The following is a 17,450-nucleotide window of genomic DNA, read 5'->3' on the forward strand; positions in this document are numbered from 1 at the left end:
AATTAGTCGCTCGCATATTTTTTTGAAATGTATTCCGATACAGCAGAAACGGGACCATCCCACACTTCCCCCCGTGTAAGAAGTGTCTCACAGCGATATTCATGCGAAGAGCCATACGAAGCCATACGAGGCCTACCACACTTCGAATTATATTTATCCAACACTGCAGGCACCGTAATGATACCAACCACATAGTGTAAGATTATTTAAGAGAGAGACAACAAAAAATCCAGTGGGGACATAACGTAGTGTTAAACAAACATTAAACAAGCATTGAACGCTACACATACTGTAATGCATAGCAATTTGATCTGATTTTGTCTCCCATACATTCTGCTCTAGCGTTCACTTCCTATGTAAATATTGGACCAACGTGTTAAAAAAAAGTGATGACGTATGACCAAATAACCCCAATGGTTCTACACAGCATCAGAAGGCCCTCAATTGGAATGGCTCAGCCTACACCAGTCCACCCTCGATGCTACAGAGCTGAGCGACATTCGAGGGGAATATATATACTGTATACGACCGGGCAATACTCGGTTTATTATTTTATCATGCTCAGTCATTCCTGTCACTGCAAGGTCTTCTTGCAATGAGTCCATGTAAATGTGCTGCACGGGAGGCATGCTATTTATAATTGTATTTCATTTTGTTGAAATATTTGACCCGGATAATCCCGTATGTACCCACACGTGCTAATCGAAGGTACTCTGTATGATAAAATGTGGTCCGCCAAAGGTATTTGAAAGTCATATTCAGCTCCCAGTAAGAAATGTTTCCCTCCCCTGCAGTGAATAATGCATATAATCATGTACAATTATATCTGCGATGCCGATGCAATTATAACAATGTGGGGTTGTTTTTTACTTCTGTTTCAGATTCTTGTTGCAATGCTCCCTCCGACAGCAGAACTTTGCTTTCGTCCTACTTTGGGAATTACAGAAAAGATGCCACATATGCAGAGTTCCTTGAGGTGTTTTTACAGTTTAATGGTGTAAGTAATTTGTCCCATATTCTATCAATAAACACATTCACACAATATCTTTTTTTCATGTAATGAACCTCTAAGCCAAACACAACCGAGAATATAGCATACAGTTCGTTCGTTTCTCAATCCGCTTGTCCTGGTCGCGGCGACAGCATGTTGAGTAGAGAGGTCCAGACCTCCCTTTCCCTGGTGACGGACTCCAGCTCTTCCTGGGAAATTGCCAGGTCTTCCCAGGCCAGCTGAGCGACATAGTTCCACCAGCGTGTCCTGGACCGGCTCTGGGGTCGTCGCCCAGTGGGACGGGCTGCCCAATAGAGTTCCAGGGCGAGTCTATCGGAGGGCATCCTTACCTTGTGCCCGAACCGACTCAACTGGCTCCTCTCGGTCTGGAGGAGCAGCTGCACGACTCTGAGGCTCTCTTGGGTTACTAAGCTCCTCACCCGATTATGGAGATTGAGCCCGGAAACCCTGTGGAGAAACCTTATTTCGGCCCCTTGTACCCGTGATCTCATCCTCTTGGTCATTACTAAAAGCTCATGACCATAGGTGAGGGTGGGAATGTAGATCGACCTGTAAACCGAGAGCTTTGTTTGAGAACTCAGCTCCAACTTCACTACCACGGAACAGTACAGTACCCGCAAGACTGCGAATGCCGCACCGATCTGCCGGCCGATCTCCCACTCCCACTTACCATCAGGGCAACTGTTCCCCCCTCACCTGGAGAGAACAATCCACCATCTCCCGCGAGTGAACCATGACCTCAGATTCGGAGGTGCTGATCCTCATCCCAGCCGCTTCACACCTGGCATCAAACTGTCCAAGTGCCCGCTGGAGATGACAGACTGACGAGGCAAAGACAACATCATCTGCAAAAAGCAGCGACGTTACCTCCATGCCCCCGTGTTGAATACTCTCCATAGCTCGGCTGCACTTTGATATCTTGTCCATTAAAATCACAAACAGGAGTGGAGACAAGACGCACCCTTGGCGGAGTCCAACACAGCTCTTACTCGGGGAGTAGAAGGACCGGATAGCGCACAAAAGTGGCACCGGTACACCATACTCCCACAGCACCTCCCACAGGACATTGTGGGGTAATATGCTTTCTCCAAGTCTACAAAACAGAGCTAGACCAGAGAGACATACTCCCATGACCGCTCAAATATCTGTGAGAGGGAAAAGAGGTGGTCCATTGTTCCACGACCATGAGGGAATCCGCATTGTTCCTCCTGAATCTTAGACTCGACCACCAGGTGGAGCCTCCTCTCCAGCGCTCTGGCATAGGTTGAACCTGGGACGCTGAGGAGTGTGATTCCTCTATAGTTGGAACACACCCTCTGGTCCCCTTTTAGAAAATGGGAACCATGACCCCAGTTTGCCAGTCTAGAGGTAATGTACCCAGCTTCCATGCAACATTGAAGAGGCGTGTTAACCACGACACTCCTACACTGTCCAGCGCTTTCAACAACTCTGGGTGAATCTCGTCCATCCCAGCAGCTTTGCCACTACGAAGGCCCTTGACCACCGCAGTGACTTAATCAGCCGTAATCAATCAAGGGCTGCCTCCTGAAAGGAGGTCGTGTCCACCGAGTTGAGGAGCTCCTCTATAATGTTCCTTCCACCTCTAGACTATCTCCCAAGTTGAGGTCAATGTTACGCCACCCTTACTGAAAACTGCCTGGGCCACGTCCCGTCAACCCCTCCTAAGGCGTCTGATGGTTTGCCAGAACATCTTTGAGGCTGCCCAGTAGTCCCTCTCCATGGCCTCTCCAAACTCCTCCCACGCCCTGGCTTTCGCTTCAGCAACTGCTGCAGCTGCCGCCCTCTTGGCAAGTCGGTACCTCTCAATCGAGTTGAGATAACTTTTTCCGAGCTTAGCTCGGAAAGCCTCCTTCTCCAACTTGACAGCTTCTCTCACCATTGGTGTCCACCAGTGAGTCCTAGGGTTGCCGCTATGACAGGCACCAACTGTCTTCAGGCCACAGCTTTTCGCAGCTGCATCCACAATCGAGGTCCTGAACATCGTCCACTTGGACTCAATGTCCACGACCTCCCCTGGAGTGCAGGAGATTTTCCCCGGAGGTGGAAGGTGAAATCTTTATGCACTGGGTTTTCCACCAGCCGTTCCCAGACAACCCGCACTATTCGTTTGGGCCTTCCAAGTCTATCTGATCGTGCCTCACGCGTCAGATCCAACATACCATCAGGTAATGATCAGTTGACAGGTCTGCCTCTCTCTTCACCCGAGTTTTCAGAACATATGGCCTTAGGTCTGATGATACAACTATAAAGTCAATCATTAACCTTCGGGCCAAGGTGCTCTGGTATCAAGTACACTTATACGAGCATTCTTGTGTTCGAACATGGTGTTTGTTATTGACATTCCGTGACTAGCACAGAATTCCAATCAGATTTCACCATTTGGGTTCAGATCAGGGCGGCCATTTTTCCAAATCACGCCTCTCCAGGAATCTTCATCGGTTCCCACATGAGCATTGATGTCGCCCAGTAAGACTATGGAGTTGGTCGGCTGCACTCTGTTGAACACTGCATCCACCATCTACAAGAAGGCCGAATACTCGGAACTGCTGTTTGGTGCATAAGTACAGACAACAGTGAGAGTTTTCCTTTAAGAGACCAAGTCTCATTGAGGTGACCCTCTCCTCCACTGGGACAAACTACAGCTGAACAGCACCCAGCTGAGTATCCCCACACCCACCCAGGGTCTCTCACCAGGGGTTACTCCGGAAAAGGAGAGAAACCACCCCTGATCGAGAAGTTTGAGTCCAGTGCCAATGCTGTGTGTGCAGGTGAGACCAACTATATGTAGTTGGTACCTTTCCACCTCCTCCACCAGCCCTGGCTCCTTCCCCCCCATTGACGTGACATTCCACGTCCGAATAGCTAGTGTCCATCGCCAAGGTTCAGTCCATCTGAGATCATCCCTCTCCTTGTCATACTGGCATCGCAACCGCCCCTCACTCTTCGTCCTACAGATGGACCGTTATTTGTCTGGAACCTCCCCCCAGACCTGGTCGCCATTGGAGACCCTACTAGGAGTACAATGCTCCAGGCGACATAGCTCTGAGGGTCATTGGAACACACAAACCCCACCACTACGATAATGTTACAATCCTTTGGTGAGGTATAGCATACCGTTTTTTCTATAATAGCATTTTTTTAATTGAGTAGGATTTCACAGTTGTGCTGTTATGCTGTATATATCTCAGTGCTGGCATTGTGCCGAGTGTAGTCCGGCATGAGGTTCGACGTTTCGCTCCACATACTGAGAGTTTCCTCAAGAACGGAATGTTGAAGATGCATTTTGGAAGCATCTTAAGGCATTGATGAAGCTCCCAGAACATGTAGCGAAACAAGGACATCATGTTGAACATCACCTTGTACAAGTGCGACATACATTAGAGCGAACTTATTTTTACAACAATATTCTGAGGTGTCTCTGATATTGTCCATGGTGCGTGTAACGCTTTTCAGTTTGGTGTGGAGGATTTACTTACGACTGTACAAAATGCTGACTTTGCTGCCACGGACAAAGCTATACAATCCTTTGAAAGACTGAATATCGTCTTAACAAACATCACAGACCTCGAGATATTTGTGGATGAATTCAACATTAAGGTGAGCAGGGTACCTCTACAGTATTTTCAGAGTGAAACTAAACTATTTTTTTTATGTTACCAGGTAAGGCTCACTGAGCTATATAGCTCTTCTTCAGAAGTGACCTGGCCACAAATGATAGCTAAACTTAGTGGCTTATTATCTGGAAATGTATTGCAGTCAAATACTGTAAACGCATGTTTCTAAATGTGGAGTGAAAAAAATCCACGCGGCCACGGGGTGAACATGCAAACTTCATATATAGGAATTAGGGTCAAGATTGAACCCAAGACCTCCTGTATATCAGGCGAACTAGTTAACATCTCGCCACCATGTTGGAGGGAAGTTAGTTCAAATTCCTATAATGCAAATCTGTAAGCAACTTAAACAACAAAGTCCTTCTCAACAGTCAACTGCATAATTAATGCACATTTAAGATGACAGGCTTCCTACAGTCAGGGCAGGCTTAATGCCGGGGCTTTTGGGGCCTCAGCCTTGGAATTGAAGGAACCCCGCCCCCAATTATATGTTATATATGTGTGCTGCTTTCATATTGTAACACTATTATACGTTCTAATTTTGGATTCAAAGTCATAGCATGCATTTCTAACAAAGTTTGGGCCGAAATTATATCTGTACATTGAGTTAGATTTGCAATTCGGACATCAGATAAAAAAAACCAGCACTGAGTATCCATGGCACATAACAAGGTGGTATTTGCATCGGTTAATGGTGAAGTATTGGAAATGACGGCAGGAAACTCCTTTGACGGGAACACACTTCTTTTATTAAATCTTGACTTGAACGATACAACGCGTGGCCTCTCTTCTTCACAGTACGGTCACCATACAACGGTACAACTCGTGACCTCTTCTCTCCGCTCCACACTTCTCTCAACTCCCGTAGACTCTGTGCTGCTGGCTCTCTGTGCCTCGTGTAGACTCCGCGCCTCGGCTACACTCTTCTCTCGTCTCGTGTAGACTCTGCGCCTCGGCTACACTCTTTACTCGTCTCGTGTAGACTTTACACATCTGGCTACACACTCTTCAGTACCCGTCTCGTGTAGACCTTACATCTCCGGCTACACACTCTTCAGTACCTATCTCGTGTAGACCTTATACTCTCTCTGGCTACACCGTATGCATTACTCGGCTCGTGTAGACCTTACACTCTCTCTGGCTACACCATATGCATTACTCGGCTCGTGTAGACCTTACACTCTCTCTGGCTACACACTGTACATTACTCGGCTCGTGTAGACCTTTCTCTCTCTCTGGCTACACCTTGTACATTACTCTCCATTAATCTACATTACTCTCCCTTACTCTCCTCTCCGGGCTCTATCTCTGCACCTTCGTCTTCATTCCTAGATGGTTCCACTTCCTCCCTCTACTCCTCTGTGCATCACCTTATATATCCCTTCCTCCCGGGAGACGGAGCGGATGCGGACCTCAACGTCGGCACCGCTCCTCAGTTACCCAATCACCATGCGCTATCTCTACGATCCGTTTCTGCCCAGCGCGTGTTTCCACTCCTCGACCAATCACACCGCGCTGCCACCCGATCACTCCCTCTCAGCGCGTCACCGGCACACAGCCAATCAGCAGCACTACCCCCACCCGCGCTGACGCCTGCTCCTCCCCGTCAGCGCGCGTCACCACACACACACCCGTACATACGCGCTGGCACACGACGTATACCCCCAGCGCGTATCACCACTACAATGGTGGTGGTAAAACAGTCAGGCGAAGGATTTGAATAAATACAGAGGGTCCCCCACAAAAAAAAAACTATAACAGACCCAGGCCTCCATCAAACTGGATCTGTCTCAAAAGTAAGAGCTGAGGCAGAGCATGCTCTGACTATCTTATCCAGATATCCAAAAAGGGCGAGGCGACTTTATGACATCTAATGAGGTGGGGGTAGTGATATTTCCCTCGGTGGCATTAAAGAAAAAAACACCTTGTCTTTGTAACCTCCTGCAATCAGTAACTTTGTAACAAACAATCAGAGGCTACAGAGTAGAATGTAAGGGAGCCAGACGTAGGGTTGGCAGAACCCATTGTGTGATATTGATTTAGAAGCTTGGAACAGCTAAGGCTGTGAGATAACATATGCATTAATGAGGTGCAGAGGACAAGCCTCCCGTACAGAAACAGAGGGACTTTGGGAGTACTCAGGTTAACTGTCCTGGTCTCTTTAAGCAAATTAAACTTGAATTCTTCTTGGTTCTTTCGGTAAAGTCACGTAGAAGGGAAGTAATAAAATAATAAAAATAAAACACAATAAAATAATTCTCACGACGTTTCGGCCACAACGCAAGCAGCCGTCCTCAGGTGAAGAACAGAGTCTAACGACTCTGTCTTATCGACAGACATGTTCTTCACCTGAGGACGGCTGCTTGCGTTGTGGCCGAAACGTCGTGAGAATTATTTAATTGTGTTTTATTTGTATTATTTTATTACTTCCCTTCTACGTGACTTTACCGAAAGAACCAATAAGATGAATCCCTGCAGTCACGAAAGCTTTAAATCGAAATGTAAACTTGAATTATTCAGGGATGGGAACAATCAAAGAGGATTAGAAATCAATATGGCGTACATGGAATACGATGGTTTATTACAACTACACTCGACCGTCTCATGATGAAATAGCACAACTCGGATGTCTGTTTCTCTCATGCAATTGATGATTATTTGTATCACAGGCAGCGGGAAAGACGGTGCCTCAGGCTTATCAACAGTTTCTGATGAACTTAGCTTGTTCGAAGCTGTATACAAACCTGGACACGATGACCGATGCGAATGTGAGCAAGTGGTTCGTAAACAAGCTACCGCCACTATTTTTACCGGGCGTCACGACCAGGTGCCTGAGCCTCATTCGTAGCGTTGCGATCAAAATTCCATGCACGACTATGTCTACCATGTAAGTATCGCAGCACGAGCGGTGGTATTCCCACTAGCTTCCACATGCTCTGCTCTCAGTGTTGGACGAAGTGGGTTTACTAAGGTGTTTAATCTTATTATCATCATCAGCCACGACCAATTCACTGCTCAATGAAGGTCTCCCCAAAGCATTTCCTTAGCTCAAGGTCAGGCGATGTAACAAACCAACTAGCTTCTGTATGCAAGCTGATTTAACCGCTCCATCTCCTCGGAGAGTGTGCTCTCAGACGTGTTCCCTCCTTTTGCTGCCGATCCATTGTTAGTCTCGGCCATCATCACATCACGCGGTCTCCTGCCCAAGGCCACTTGCTTTTTGTTGCAGTCAATCATCTGTGCATTATCTGTAACCCATGTGTTCCACTTCATGCAATAGTAAGCATGCTTCTTTGCATAATCTTCAATGATTGTAAAATAAATATTCTAGTCAGATAAAAACTATTTACACGAATGCTGCTACGTTGTCAGAACAGCAGGGTGGATAAAAATACTCTTGTACTGCACTGTGTTCCAACGTTTAGGCTTCCTTAAAATGGTTTTGTAAATGTCATACTTAGTGTGTGTAAATATTATGTGTGCGTAATAGATGTGAATTGGAACTCAGATTTTTTAAAAAAGCTTATATTTCTACTGTTTGTGTAATTTGCATTTAGGTCAAAATTTATTATAAATAATATTAAATTCTGCATTTTATGTCTTTTAAATGTTTTGATTATTAAATGTTTAACACCTGGCCAGGTGGCTCAGCAGCAGAGCACGTGGCTCGCAATGAGAAGATGTGCGAGTTCAACTCCTGATTGGGGGTTGACTCAGCCCATCGTTTTCCCGGAGTATATAACAGTGGTTCTCTATAGGTAGAGCGGTCCCCACCATGGTAATGTGGATTTTCCACCACTTATTTAGAACTATGAACAGGGGACGAGCACTGCCTACATTTCCATTATGAGCACTAAATCACTGACTTTTAAATGTTTTACCAAGGTTAGTTTGATGTAAAAAAGTATGGATTTATTGTTTAATTACGTGACGTAGGCAACGTTGATTGAAATATGTATCTATAAATTATTGAGTGTTTTCTACTGTCAATGCAGGTCTATTAATGTTTGTGAATTTTCTGACAAACTAATGAAGTTGAATTGAACAGTTTATTTTATTTTATTCCAGATTGGGGAGTTTGAGCAAGTTATACAATAAATTAGATACAACCTTAAAGTCAGATATAACCACAGGCATCAAAGACTTTCTTCGTGCGAATTCAACTTGCTCGACTGCCATGACCAGCATCACCCTCTTTACCGATTACTTTGGAAACTTCAGTGAAAATATTATATATACAGAATTCTGTATCATATTTCCACCATTTAACGCTGTAAGTAATATATCTAACACCACACGTAAAACAAACAATTTCCATCATTGGAACCTCCTTTGCCAGTAGCAAAATATGATAATTGTTTTTTACCCTTTAATCTGGCAACAAAACTGACACTTTATTTTTACAAGGAGTCATGTTTGCATTGACCACAATACCTGAGGTCGGAATGCAAAGAAAAAACACAACTGATAATGTATGCACTGTCCTTGAAATTGATTGGTGTTTGCATTCCGACCGCAGGTATTGTGGTCAATGCAAACATGACTCCTTGTAAAAAAGGTGTCAGTTTTGTTGCCAGATAAAAGGGTAAAAAAAAATTATCAAACAATTATCATGCATAAGTATTTGCACATGAGTGCATTTGATGCCATAGTATAATACATTAGTGAAATGTATTTTTTCTATGTTGTAAAATGAGTAAAATAACAAATTCCAGACATTCTCAGTCCACCAATGGATTGAAGGCTTCCCCATGCCAAGTCGTTCATCAGAGTGCTTTTTTTTTACCATGATTCACCAGCAGTGCGAATTGGTGAAATGGGGGTTAATGGGGGGGATAAGGCTGGTCCTGATATTACTTGCAACTGATGATGTTAATAGCCATGGCCTGGAATCAAACTCGAGTCGCTGAGTGTCAGATTACCATTAACAAGACCACTGTCTTTAGCCCATCAAAAGCATCGGTGGCATCAAATAATATATTATCTTAAATCAGTACCATTCAATGGCAAAATAACTTGGAGATAAATTTAAACCATTTGTTTCTGTTCCAAAAAATTAGTTGCTTACTTCTGCAATACACTAAATGAGAGAAGTCTGTACCAACTATGGAATATGTAAAAAAAAAACACTTTTAATTATTTGTATAATACTATATATTGTTGAATTATTCCACGGTATGAATTTGTGATGTATTCTCAATTTTCAGATTATCCAAAAAATCTGAAATTTAGGCCTAGATAAGAAGTTTCGGATGGTACGAAAACATGCTAGCACAGGAAGTGATATCCTTACACTGACATCACTTCGTTGATTTTCCCACCAAGAGTGATGTCACGTGGCATCGTTTGATGACACTTGTGAGCACGAAGACATTTTTTATTCGTACAAAATGTAAACGATCTGAAAATCATAAAAAGACAGAATTTTTTAAAATTCTAAATTATATTTTTTTTTACCGAAACTCATTGCTTGCATGTGCGCGTGTGTAGGAAACGGTTCTGCCAAGGCTCACTCCTCTTCAGCTTGCCGGCTATAGTGCTACAAACAAAGTACTAAATAATGTGACTAAGTTGACGCCAATCTTTGCCAATCACCTCAACGACATCAACGCCATCAAGACGTTTATGATTGAGTTCAACAAGAAGGTGAGCACTACTATCAATCATTTAAGAGTGCACTGATCCAGCAATGCTTAAATGATAATTTATAATACATGTTTTAGCTGCCTGTGATTAAATTTGTTTCTCGGCTGTAGAGAGTTGGTAGTCTCAGGCCAGTCACGAATGACTGTGCAAATAAAAAAAAATACACTGAAATTAGCTTCTGCACATAATTCCAACTCTGATAATTAAAATATCGTGCTGACTATCACACATATATACCAATAGTGATCCCTGCAAGGACGGATATCTGTTCGTGGCTAAGAACATTTTTTGAGTAGAACTTGAAGTTTGAAGACCTTTTGTTATTTTAAATGTTAGCATGATTGTGCCATCAGCATCATGGCATGATAATGATCATCCATTCAGATCTCTCACAATGCAGTGCAATCGTTTGTGTTGGAGAATGGTCCACAGAAGTGGATATCACAGAGATACCCTGTGATCCCTGGTCCACAAAATAGAGGGCAGCACTTTCCCGGCCGTTCTGCACGTGAAAGTATTTATTCATCGCATGACAGTCAAACTGTTGTATTAATTATCTGAGCATGAATCTCTCAGAATTCAGGTCAAAACCAATTATGTTTTTGTTTTTTCGGTAAAGTCACGTAGATATTTTTTTTTTAAATAAATTCAATCACGACGTTTTGGAGGCAACACAAGCTTGTGTTGCCTCCAAAACGTCGTGATTTAGTTGTGTTGCCTCCTAAACGTCGTGATTTAATTTATTTTAATTTTATTTTTTACCCACGTGACTTTACCGACAATATCAAAGAGTATGGACCCGTGCAGTCAGGAAAACTTCAAATCTAGAATGTTTTTGTTGTTGTTGCGAAGTCATTGGTGACCGAGCTGAGACGATCAGCTTACTACACTTCAGAACCCAGTTTAATCACGGGCGGCTGCCTGGATTCGAAACCAGGACATCAGCAGTGGCAGCCCAGAGCTCTGACCACTCAGTCACTTGGTGAAGAAGTTCTAACCCACGCAGAGCCTCAAATTATCCATTTTAAACATGATTTCAAACATATCTGCAAATGCGTGTAAAGTAATTTACTTGGCATGTGTTTCACAGACAGCGGATAAGGAATTGCCTGAGGCATCTCGAGCTGTCCTGCTTCAAGGAGTCTGGGACAAGTTAATCCTTAATCTGCCAACAATGGCTGATTTAGAAGTGTCAGGGTGGTTTGGGAATCTGTCTTCAAGCATCTTGCCGGGCATCACAGCTGCAGATGTCGCCTCCATTCCTGTATCAATAAGCTGCCCGGCTTTCTCGAGAATGTGAGCAATATAACAGTGACATTCACACAATGTACTCATAATAATGGTAACAAAGGTCGGCGCACCTCGACTCGTGGAACTGAGGAAAAAATAATTACAATGAATCACTCTAAAATAAAAAAAAGTTACGTCTCTGGACATAACAAATCCAAGTATTTCTTAAACATCCATAAATCGTACATACAGTGTGTTGAACTTCTTTCGCACCGTACATAGCCATAAGCAGAGTCATTGCTCGCTTGAATCAATGCCGGTGAGCTGCCCATCTTACAGGCAAGGATCCTCGCTTTACGACATGGGTCCTCGTTTGACGCACAGGATATTTTTGAGATCGTGCTCGTCCATCTGCTGTTTATAGCCTGAGCCAGCGGTCGAAACTTCGCATTCACATGACGGGGGTGAGTCCATAGGACAACCGCTGTGTGGGGGGGGCTTCACCCCAAAGTAGTTCTTATTTTATCGACCGTGGAGAGAAAATAGGCTGAGTCACCCTCCAACTAGGATTTGAACTCGAAACCTTCCGACTGCAAGCTGCTCGCTCGACTGCGGAGCCACGTGACCGGGTTTGTGTAAATGTCTCAACGAAAATAGACAGGTGGACGTATTTCACAGTCATTGCATTGAGAAGGATGTAACTACGTATGAAGTTAAACGTGTATTGCATCGTGTGTGTGTGACTAATGGTGTTTTAAATTTGATGCGAGTTGCATGCAAGTTAAAGCTCACATTTAACCAGTTCTATTTTGTAAGTCAAGAATATTTATATGTTTATCTATGAACTGGTGACAAGCCTTGTCTGCTTTATCTCAGATTTAGCATCACACTCTTTCGAAAACTACAGGAGTATGGGGTTGTTTCAAATGTATTTGTATTCAATGTCAAGATATAACTTGCAGAATCCCAGCATACGATGTCAGAATCCCAGCATACGATGTCAGAATCCCACACTATGATGTTGAAATCCCAGAATATGACATCAGAATCCCAGGATAGGATGTCAGAAACCCAAGATACACATTATATAGGCACATATTATTTGGGTCTTTCAGTAAAGTCACGTTGATAGGATAAAAGAAAATAACCTATTTACGTGTCTTTACCGAAAGACCCCAAAAAAATCTGAATTCCTGCAGTCACGAATGCTTTAAGTCAAGATGTATAGGCACACGTTGCAAAATGAAACAGTTCACAATTATATCCCATAAAAATTGGGGATTCAAAAATAAAAAAATGTTGGCTTTTGCATTTTAAAGCCACATATATTCGAGTCTGCGTCCTTGGAGACCAGCAAAGGTGACATTTTTACCGCTCCTAATTGTGGGGGGTAAGGGCAGGTGTGGTATGAATTGACCATTTTGCTTTTTAATATGCAATCTAGAAATATGCAATATTGCTATATGATTTGAAGCTTTCGTGACCGCAGGAATTACTCTTTGGTTCTTTCGGCAAAGTCACGTAGAAATAAAATACATTCAATAATAAAATACGACGTTTCGATTGCAACACAAGCAATCGTCATCAGGTAGAAAACAAACCTAGTGAACTTAGAAATACAATGCAATCATCCAACACAGAGAGTCGGCTAACACAACAGTCAGCACCTTACCTGGTTGATTACGTTCACCCAAAGATTGCTAAATTTGAGAGGCAAAACATAGACACGGAGACACACAGACAGACACACAAGCAAAGAGAGACAACACAGAGACGCAACGCCTCTGTGTCGAGGCCTTAAATAGAACGTAATCACTATGAGACCTCCTTTACCAGTAACAAAATATAGTAATAGGTTTTTACCCTTTTATCTGGTACAAAAATGTACACCTTTATACAAGGGATCATGTTTGCAATAGCCACAACACAAGCAGTCAAAATGCAAACAAAAAGAAACAACTCTGATAATGATAATGACATGCATTGTCCTTGAAGTTGATTGGTCCACACCCGAGAAAGTGCTGGCTGTTGTGTTCACCGACTCTCTGTGTTGTATTGCATTGTATTTCTAAGTTCACTAGGTTTGCTTTCTACCTGGTGACGATTGCTTGTGTTGCAATGGAAACGTCGTATTCTATTATTTAATTTCTTTTATTTCTACGTGACTTTACCGAAAGAACCAAAGAATATTCCGACACTTTGCACTCCTATCGTTTTTTTTAATTGTTTGTTTGTGAAACTTTCTGACCGACCCCTACTGGATATATGTGAAAAAGAGCTTCATAGCTCATCAGATTCCTCCAGTATATATAACTAAAAATACAGATTCTGATTCTTATGGAAATTTTCATATGCTGATGGAAAAACATCCATTTCTCTCAAATGAATTTCATTTGCCCAAAATCTATATCCCTTCCAGAAGGTAATTAATCAGTTACTGAGTCATTTGTCAACGTGCTGTATATAGTTCAGTAAATACCAGGCTGAGCTTTAATTTAGTAACCAAGTATTTGTTTATTGATATGATATTGTGTCTACAGTCATTGCTAATGATTTGATGTTTTAATTTATTGATTGAATTTTGAAATAACGTTTTGTTCTTCCCTTTCTCAGAATCTCTGGTTTAAACGCAGTCTATGCCAAACTTAATGACACCATCAAAACAGCGGTGGTGACCAAAATCAAGGAATTTGTGAAATCATGTAAGGAAGTCACGTTTGAATTTTCACCACAAACTGTGCATGTGCGATAAGTAACTGCAAGGAACCATACTCTTTGTTTTTTTCGGTAAAGTCACGTAGGTGAAAAAAGGAAAACAAATAAATTTAAACACGACGTTTCGGAGGCAACACAAGCCTCCGTCTTCAGGTGGAACCGTCACAGCAAAAATTACTGTAACAGATTCTAGATTTGAAGCTTTCGTGACTGCAAGGAATCATATTCTTAGGTTTTTTCGGTAAAGTCACGTAGGTAAAACATCAAAATTAATGAAAATAAAATAAAATAAAAAACAAAAATCACGACGTTTCGGAGGCAACACAAGTCTCCGTCATCAGGTGGGACCGTCACAGCCGAATTAGCTGCATCTTGATGTTTTACCTACGTGACTTTACCGAAAAAACCTAAGAATATTACTGTAACAGGAGAAGGGAGCTCCAAGAGGCACGACCTTAAATACTGGTTAAGGGCAAGGGAGGAGGAGCCAGAATGGGCTGTGGGGAGGGGGGGTCCGAAACATTCCGCCTATTACAGTAATACGACGCTGTCACGTCGTTTAGCAAATACGTCGTCACTTTATGAATACCACTACCCGATGCTGGTCGCCTAAACACCACGCTAACGTCGCTGACGGCTTCGTCCGTCCTGTCTCGTTGTTCGTCACCTCTGGGCCTTCGCCTCCACCTACTTACCTGTAAATCGCTTCGATTGATGTCGTTTCGATATTGGTCGCCGCAACTTTCATGAATGCACGCCCGCCCCCCCCCCTGATGTAAACCGGTGGATTACTGAACTTATTTTCCACTGTTCACGTGAGCTGTGCTGGGGCTATGATGTATTGATAGGTTGGTAATTTGTACACATTCTTAACTTTTCCCAGTATTCTTGGGAACCATTGGCTAAAGTATGATCTTCAACTTGTAGTCAGCCAATCTCTCTGCCCTCATCCCTATGAAGAAAGGCCATTTATGAAAAGGCATTATCCGGTTGTATATTTTTGTATTATAAGGCAATGTTAATCATGTATGCCCTTAACATGTGTTTTATTTTTGCTTTAACAGCTGCTAGTTGCCCAATTGATAGCACCCAACTGATAACAGGGTACTTTATGGCATTCACGAAAAATATCACTTATGCCGAAATCGTTGATGTTTTACCATCATTTGACGCCGTAAGTATTGTAATCCCCACATTGAATCAGCATAAGAATCTGCTCAACATGACCATTTACATTTTTTAGCCAACCGTGCTAATCGGAGGTGTCTCATAAGCAGTCGGGCTCACTTGAATCAATGCTGGTGAACTGCCGATAATGTGAATAATGTGATGTCAGAGTTTTTCAGCAACATCATGGAACAAACAAAACAGGTGCCAACAAAACAAAGGGCAAAATAGAACGACAATTTTTTTTATAACATAATAAAATACATTGCGATCGAACACGTTACGTTCACACGTCCTCCACGAAAATGTTATCAGGTAGTACTGGGCGTTGTTGGGCATGATTTCCAACGATTTGCTCTACATTCTGGAAGCTTCCTCAAGAAATGAGCTTCCCTATGAAGCTTCCAGAATGTGGAGAAAAACGTCGGACACCGTGCCGAACAAACACGCGGTACAACCCGAAAACACGACGGGACGCGATACGACACAATCGTCAACTCCTATGCAGGTTTTGTACGTGATTTTGACAATGATTTATGTGCATTTGTTGTTGTGTGTGTGTGTGTTACGTTTTTTTAGGGACAAGTTTCCAGTTATCTCACTGTCGTGCAATTGGCCGATTACGCTGCCACAGACAATGTGCTGAATAACACAGCCATCCTGAATCGTGTCTTGTCCACAATTAACTACGATACACTTGGGCCATTTTTGGACGAGTTCAACGTGAAGGTATAAATGCGATGGCACCGCTGCATTGTACAAAGATGGGAAGCATGCACATTGTTCGGGGGTTAGGAAAGGAAAGAGTGTTTTTTTTTACTGGAGGAAAGATGAGGTATTTTTTTCTGTGAGAAAATGTGAATTTAAATATATAAAGTTTACAGCCCTGTGTCAATCCACTGCTGGATGAAGGCTTCTAGAAGCCTTGTAGGTCATGGCAGTTGATTGATCAGACATCACCACGATGGGCAGTTTGGGTTAGTGAAGGCATGGGGTGGTCCAGGATTGGTTTGATGTCATCCGCCTCCGTTGTTAGCCAACCGATTCATAGCGCAGTGCGCTAACCACTGCTCCAATGCTTCACCATGTTTGGGGTCAGAAGGGAGGAAAATAAACTTGCAACAACAGATGATGAAGAAACCTCTCTGGATAATGATGAAACTCAATAGGTGGAGGAGATTTGGAAGGTCTTGATTGAAACCTGGACTTGGTTAGGAGAAGAAAGCTCGCAGTGTGAAGACCGGAGGGAAGGGAGTTCCAGATATTTCGGAAAATTGCCCCTGAATTACCGTTTTGTCCCACGAGGCCATGGATATTCTTGGTTCTTTCGGTAAAGTCACGTAGAAAGGAAATAATAAAATAATATAAATAAAACATAATAAAATACAATTCTCACGACGTTTCGGCCACAACGCAAGCAGCCGTCCTCAGGTGAGCAACAGCGCTGTCGGAAAGACAGCGTCCTAAGTTCATTAGTTCATTAGGACGCTGTCTTTCCGACATCGCTGTTCTTCACCTGAGGACGGATGCTTGCGCTGTGACCGAAACGTCGTGAGAATTGTACCTTCTTATGTTAATTTTTTTAAATTTTATTTTATTATTTCCCTTCTACGTGACTTTACCGAAAGAACCAAGAATATGAATCCATGCAGTCACGAAAGCTTTAAATAGAGGCCATGGACATTACCAAAAATGACCACAAATAATGCAACCTGTGCCCATTTGTATCACAGGCAAATGGAAAGACGGTGCCCAAGGCTTCCCAAGATGTTCTGATGCAATATGCCTGGCTCATGTTGGGACCCACCCTGCCCACACTGTCCGACGAGGACGTGAGGAGGTGGTTTGTGGCCAGGCTCTCTCCACACGTCCTCCCAGGCACCAGCAACGTAGACGTGGACACAATCCCCGTGTCACTTTCCTGCCCGGCTTTCACTACCATGTGAGCATCACACGAGTGTTACATGAGCGTCACGTAAGCGTCACAGTGCAAATTATGGCATTCACACTGACAGCCAAGTCACGAGCTAAGGGCAGGACTTAGA

General features: G+C 43.2%; 1 protein-coding gene across 1 annotated transcript in view; it reads left to right on the plus strand.

The window, feature by feature from the left end:
- The window catches only part of LOC144721564 (uncharacterized), a 65,584-nt gene that overhangs the window by 12,484 nt on the left and 35,650 nt on the right, over window positions 1-17,450 (plus strand). The window contains exons 10-19 of the mRNA XM_078599282.1: window positions 882-997; window positions 4,487-4,630; window positions 7,317-7,534; window positions 8,716-8,920; window positions 10,138-10,293; window positions 11,384-11,589; window positions 14,137-14,225; window positions 15,303-15,412; window positions 15,985-16,134; window positions 17,139-17,347. Coding sequence (XP_078455408.1) covers window positions 882-997; window positions 4,487-4,630; window positions 7,317-7,534; window positions 8,716-8,920; window positions 10,138-10,293; window positions 11,384-11,589; window positions 14,137-14,225; window positions 15,303-15,412; window positions 15,985-16,134; window positions 17,139-17,347 — 1,603 coding nt within the window. The remainder of the gene's footprint in view (window positions 1-881; window positions 998-4,486; window positions 4,631-7,316; window positions 7,535-8,715; window positions 8,921-10,137; window positions 10,294-11,383; window positions 11,590-14,136; window positions 14,226-15,302; window positions 15,413-15,984; window positions 16,135-17,138; window positions 17,348-17,450) is intronic.

This window comes from Lampetra planeri, chromosome 1 (genome assembly GCF_965212315.1).
Source record: "Lampetra planeri chromosome 1, kcLamPlan1.2.h2, whole genome shotgun sequence".
Lineage (NCBI taxonomy): Eukaryota > Metazoa > Chordata > Hyperoartia > Petromyzontiformes > Petromyzontidae > Lampetra > Lampetra planeri.